Genomic DNA, 6,512 nt, shown 5'->3' on the forward strand with positions numbered 1-6,512 from the left:
AGTGTGTGTGTGTGTGTGTGTGTGTGTGTGTGTGTGTGTGTGTGAGTGTGTGTGTGGGGGGCGTGTGTGCGTGTGTGTGTGCGTGTGCGTGGGCGTGTGCGTGTGCGTGTGCGTGTGCGTGTGCGTGTGCGTGTGCGTGTGCGTGTGTGTGTGTGTGTGGGGGGGGAGGTTATGATATATTCATTCCACTCGCTCTAGACAGAGTTGAGAGTTGGCAGCAGCAATAGTTGAAGCAGAGAGTTATCTGAAACTAAGGACTGTGTAGCTATGGACATTATGGGTTCTATCTAGCTAAGCTTAGAAGTTTAAATTTGTGGTGAGGGTAACGTTTATGACAAAGCTGATAGGTGCATATAACAGTTGCATACAAGTAGTTTTACTTAAAAACCGAATCGCTGCGTAAGTACGGGCATTAAAACTCACTGAAAGTAAAATACATGGTGCCATTGTTGACTCAGCAACGACTTCTCGGCACCAGCTTCAGTTAGCCATGTAGCCAGTCTATATGAATTCAAAATAAAGTTGTACCGTAGATGCAATCTTTTGTTACATTTTGTTTATTAATATTAACTACACAACGTTTTGTTGATATGTAATCGTATTATACGAACTACCGGAAGTGCCGGATGTAGCAACCACCATGGAGATCTACGCACCCCTCTTTTATTACTGTTATACTCGTTATCGAAGAACTTACAATTCCGCAATAGCACGCATGAAATTCAGTCTGTGAAACGAGACATTCGACAATAATTTATTTTATAGCATTGTCCGTGTCAGGTGGTAGGATTCTCGCGATATCTCATGATTCAACTCGATCAAAAGGAGATGACTATTGTCGCAGTGTTCGTCTGAGTGACATCATCAGCGATACGAATATCAAAAACCTCGAAAGCATTATTTTAATGATTGAGTCATCATCTGTCATCTTATCGCCTGCGATCATGTGCGTGCATGATGCAGACATTCTTCGTGTAGATAATATCACGGACACTTGGACTGTTTATATAATAAAATAATAGTAAATAAACATGGATTGTATTTACTGCCAGGTCTTAATGTTTATCTATTCTTTTTTGCCTATTATTATTGCTAATTCTCTCTAAATGTTATTCAAATGCTCCTCTGCAACACACAATGTCACCGCCCGAATGTCACTGTGCATAAGCTCATAGAAAGAGAGTTTTTCCATCTTTCTGTGAGTTTGTGCTGTGACGTGCGAGCGGTGACATTGCGTGTTGCAGAGGCGCATTTTGAGCAGCATTTACCTGGAATTATTAGCCGACGGGGACTACACAAACGACCATACTTTTGTAGTAAATACAATTTGTGTTCATTCACCGCCATTTCATTATTGAAACGGCCTAAGTGCCCGTGGATGGCATCTTGTTCGTGGGTCGTTGAGAGCTGGTTTATCGCATCGTGCGTGCGTGCTAGATGTGTTACTGAAGCTCGCAGCGCGCGCACCCATGCAGCCGGATGCAGGATCTCGTTAACCTTTTAGAGTACGACATGTGGCGAGCATTATGTGTGGGAGAGAGGAAGGAGGAAAAGCAGAGGAGACAGAAAGGGAAGGGTAGCCAAAAATAGAAAGAATGAAAGAGAGAAGGCAATAGAGTGAGATGGGGGTTGGAGAGAGAGAAAGAGAGAATCAGAATAAGACAGAAAGAGAAAGAGAAAGAGAAAGAGACAAAAAGAGAAAGAGACAAAAAGAGAAAGAGAGAGAGAGGGGGAAAGGAAGCCAGGGCGAGAGAGATGAAGGGGTGTGAATGAAAGAAAGTTAGAGAGCACGCAAGGGAGGGGTGGGAGAGAGAAAGAACGAGAGAGAGTAGGAGAGAGAGAACAAAAGAGAGAGAGAAATTGAGAGAAAATGTGTGATAGAGCGAGAGAGAGAGAGAAAATGTGTGATAGAGCGAGAGAGAGAGAGAGAAAATGTGTGATAGAGCGAGAGAGAGAGAGAGAGAAAGAAATACGCACGCGCGCGCACACACACACACGCACGCGCGCACGCACACACGCACGGACACACACACCACACACACACACACACACCATACACACACACACCACAACACACACACACACAACACACATCACCCACACATCCCGAGCACACACCACACCACACACAGACACACACACACACACACACACACACCGACACACACACACACACACACACAAAAGAAAGAGAGAGACGCGCAGTTCTTCCCCCCCCCCACCCAGAGAAATGTGGATACTGTTAGCAATGGTTAATCCAGGGTCCTGTGCCCAGAATACACGCACGCCTGCACGCGCGCGCGCACACACCCACACCACACAGCACACACAACACACAACATCACAACACAACACACAACACTATCCCACACACACACACACACCTCACGAAACCACGACGCGCTACGCACCACGGCGCACACGCAACACGCACAAAGGCCCAGCACACACACGCATCCACGCACAACACAGCTCACGCCGGCACGTCCACGCGCACACACACAACACACACACACACACACAACACACACACACAGCACACACCACACGCACCAACGCACAGCACAACACACACATAATATTATAATAATATATAATTAATATCATAATATATATATATATATATATATCACGAAAGAGATACAGATAGATGCCGTTCGGCGAATCGTGTCTGCTCGCCGTTGTTATGGCAACGAAATGCTAAAACGTATATAAGCTAACCGAGTAGATCGACGCAATTTTATGTTCAAAACGAAAACGCGTTTATTGTCGCGCAGAGCCAGTTGCTTTTTTCTCGTATTTTTCACAGCAGATAATTGCCTTATGGCATGCACGCATATGGTTCGACGTGGGAAGAGCTGTTCAACCCCGAATGTTATCATTGTTATTTATTTAATATAATTGGAAAAATATTTAACGATGATTTGCTAAAACCAACCATAGGTTTTCGTTGTCTCAGAAAACAGTAGTTATTAGGGTGTTGCCTTTCCTGTTGCGAGTTTCCCGCAGCCATTATTTCCATATATTGTTACAAAGACGAGTCACCCGCAGGAATATGCCTTTTGGTGTTCCATTATCTCCTGCATCTGTCACAGCCCGTGCACGCACATGACTTTCTGTGTAAACCACTACAGCGCACGCACGCCAATAAACGCGCGCGCACACACACACACACGCACACACACACACGTACACACACGCACACAACACACCCAACACGCACACAAGCACATTAACAACCACCCACACACACCACACACCACACACACACACACACACACAATCACACACCGACACACACCACACACACACGCACACACACATACACACGACCACACATTCACACTACACACACACTAAGACACCACGACACCACACACAACACACACACACACAGACACACACAGCACACACACCACACACCGCACAGCGTCGCACAACAACACGCGCAGCACAAACCACCACCACACGACGCACAACCTCACACACACATCCACACGCACACAACACCACGCACACAAACACACGACACACACACACACACACACACACACATACACGCGCACCACACACACACATCACACACGACGACGACGACACACACACGATTCACACACACACCACACACGCACACACACACACACACCACAGCACACACAGCACACACATCACAATCACCGCGCGCACACACTACACACACAACACACACACCACACACACACACACACACACACATACACGCACACGAACGCACACAGAGAGCGAAGGACGACGCCGGAAATAATATGGTGAGAGATTAAGGGAGAGAAGGAGAGAGAGAGAGAGAGAGAGAGAGAGAGAGAGAGAGAGAGAGAGAGATCGCAGATTGAGAGCTGGCACACCAATAACCGCTACTGCTTGCTGACAGCACATATATATATTTATTACACACAGCCATATATTTGTTTAGCTGCAATTAGACAAACATTAATAAATCATTATTCACACAACGGCGACAGCAGCTATAAAGCTATATAGTTACCAGAATAATGCTGAAATATTTTTACGTAGCGGTTTTTTTTCTGGTATAGCAATTTCAGTTTTGCGTCCATTCCTGCTGCTTCGTTCCTATTTCCTAGTGTTGCCGTTTATTTTCATTTGCCTGCACGCGAGGTAACAGTAGATGTTTATCACAATGGTGCATTGTGACTTGTTAGCTACATGTGTTCTATAGCAACTGCAGAAGTAAACGACGCGCGAGCATGGCGTGATAAAGAGCAGTATAATCTCTGAGCAATGGATAAGTGATTGAAGCCAACAGAAGAAGTACTGGCCATGTAGGAAGTGAGGGGTAAATATTCTTTTACTTAAACGTATAGTTTTGCATAGCTTTTTTCTAAATTAGTTAGTTTCTCCAAAATTCGAACGTGATTCGCATTTATTACTATTAGAACGTTATCTTAGAGGCAATGCAAATTGCAAATTATACTTCATTTGCCTATTTTTATTATACAATTTTCTTCCATTTTCAGATGCATATGTAAACTATCATTATTGCATGCGATTGTTTCTCTATTCCAATATAATTATAATAATCGAACTAATATTCATACTAATAACACCAAATTCAGGTCTACACTAATAATTATTTTAATTAATTAATTAATTAATTATTCTTTTATTTTACATTCTGTCTAGATTGTGGCGAAGAGTACGAGAATATTCGAAACGTCATCGAATAATCATCCATTCACCTACCATAAGCGGTGTCCTGCCCGCAGGGAGGAATTGCCACGTAACCCGCAGCTATGTCAGTCGTTCCAGAAAAACCTCTGGCGATTGAAGCCTTCGCTGTGGGTCACTCGAACACCGCCGCCGACCCTGTAAGCAACCGCGCAGGCATAGTGCGCCTCCTAGCGGAGATCAGAGAAGATTTCCGCCAACTGCACAGCGAGGCAGAGAGCGTGGACAACGCCGACAATCGGATAACGAAACTTCTGGAGAGTTTCGAGCGAGCTCGACGCAGCTTCAGCGACAAAACCGAGAGCATATCAAGGATCCTCTCCAGTCAGGTGTCCGTGCTTCCGCCGCCACTTCCGGTCACGGCCCTCGTAAAATACCGAGCTCCTGAATATTTCCAATTCAAGACGCCGCGTGACGAGACAAGTGAGAAATCTTCCGCGACCGCTGATCGTGATGAAATAAAGGACAGTCCGTCTGCGCTGGTCGTTGATCGTCACGTTCTTCGTGATGCACAGATAGCAGGCAGTAGCGGACATAGAGAGGTAGTATTGCACAGATTCAACGTACAGTTGCCAACTATCAAGCGTCGGCAAAGATCGGCCGATGGCAACAACGATGCTCTTGTGTTAGTCCCAACCGCGTCGACCGACGCGTCACTCTCGTGCGACGAGCGTCCCAACACGCTGGTGGCGCCACCACACGGTGTTCTAAGAGATGCTGGTGGCGCCACCGGTAAGCAAGGAGGTATCACGCCGGCGTCGACGGAGCTGCTTCTAGACAGCAATCCACTGAAGAGACGGCTGGCCGTGTTGCACCCGCTCAAGGAGCGAGCGGAAACACGCGGGCTGTCGCCGATGCACGAGCACAGCGACGTCACTTCCGCCAAGCTCGACCTGCGGTCGTGGATCCACTTTAAGGTCGCCGCGAGAGGCGCTAACGTCGCGGGTCAGGCCGAAGCCCAGCTGCAGAGGGTAGCGGCGGCGGGTCAATCGGAGGGAAAGAGCGTCGCACGGCGGCGCGCAGCACCGACACCCGTATGCCCGCCCAACTCATGCATGTTGTCGCTGTCCGCCGCCAGCGAACCGCACACGCTCGTCATCCAAGATGGCCGCCTGTGTCAGACGAAGGAGTACGAGTCGTACCGAGAGACGCAGACGCGCTGGGACGCGATCGGCGTCGTGCTCTGCCAGCTGCAGCAGCTGCTCAGCGAGTACTCGGTGCCCATCGCACACGTATGCGGCGAGAGACTCACCCAGGCTGCCCTCGCGTGGGAAGCGTGCTCGGAGAAGAGGAGAATTCCCGCCGAGGAACTGCTGAGCGTCGTGAACAACGTCGACGACGTGCGGCAGCTCGTCGGCGATCGGCGACGACGCTACGTCGGCGTCGCCGGCCACGCTATGGCCGCCACGAAGCTGCAGGCGGCAGTGCGCTGCTTCCTCGCCAGACGGCGCTACGGGCGACATCGGCAGCAGCAGTGGGCGGCCTCGGTGATCGCTCTCTCGTGGATGACGTGCGTGAAGATGACGCGCATAAAGCAGCAACTGACGAGAGCGCGACGAGAGCAGGTCGACTTCTTTCGCCACCAGGCGGAGCTGCTGCGCGAGGCCTGGCCTCGTGTGGCGAGAGCCAAGAGGGTCATCATTCACATCCCGTCCATTGGTGCCCTGCAAGTAGGCGTGTCTCGCGCGCGCACACACATGTATACGCACACACACAAACACACACACACACACACACACACACAAACACAAACACATACACACAAACACACACACACACACACACACACA

At 48.6% G+C, this 6,512-nt stretch overlaps 1 protein-coding gene across 1 annotated transcript in view; it reads left to right on the forward strand.

The window, feature by feature from the left end:
• Positions 1-4,787: 4,787 nt before the first annotated feature.
• The window catches only part of LOC106813197 (IQ domain-containing protein H-like), a 5,097-nt gene continuing 3,372 nt past the window's right edge, over positions 4,788-6,512 (forward strand). The window contains exon 1 of the mRNA XM_014817263.1: positions 4,788-6,392. Coding sequence (XP_014672749.1) covers positions 4,788-6,392 — 1,605 coding nt within the window. The remainder of the gene's footprint in view (positions 6,393-6,512) is intronic.

The sequence above is a fragment of the Priapulus caudatus genome, unplaced genomic scaffold (assembly GCF_000485595.1).
Source record: "Priapulus caudatus unplaced genomic scaffold, Priapulus_caudatus-5.0.1 Scaffold738, whole genome shotgun sequence".
NCBI classification, from domain to species: Eukaryota; Metazoa; Priapulida; class Priapulimorpha; order Priapulimorphida; family Priapulidae; genus Priapulus; species Priapulus caudatus.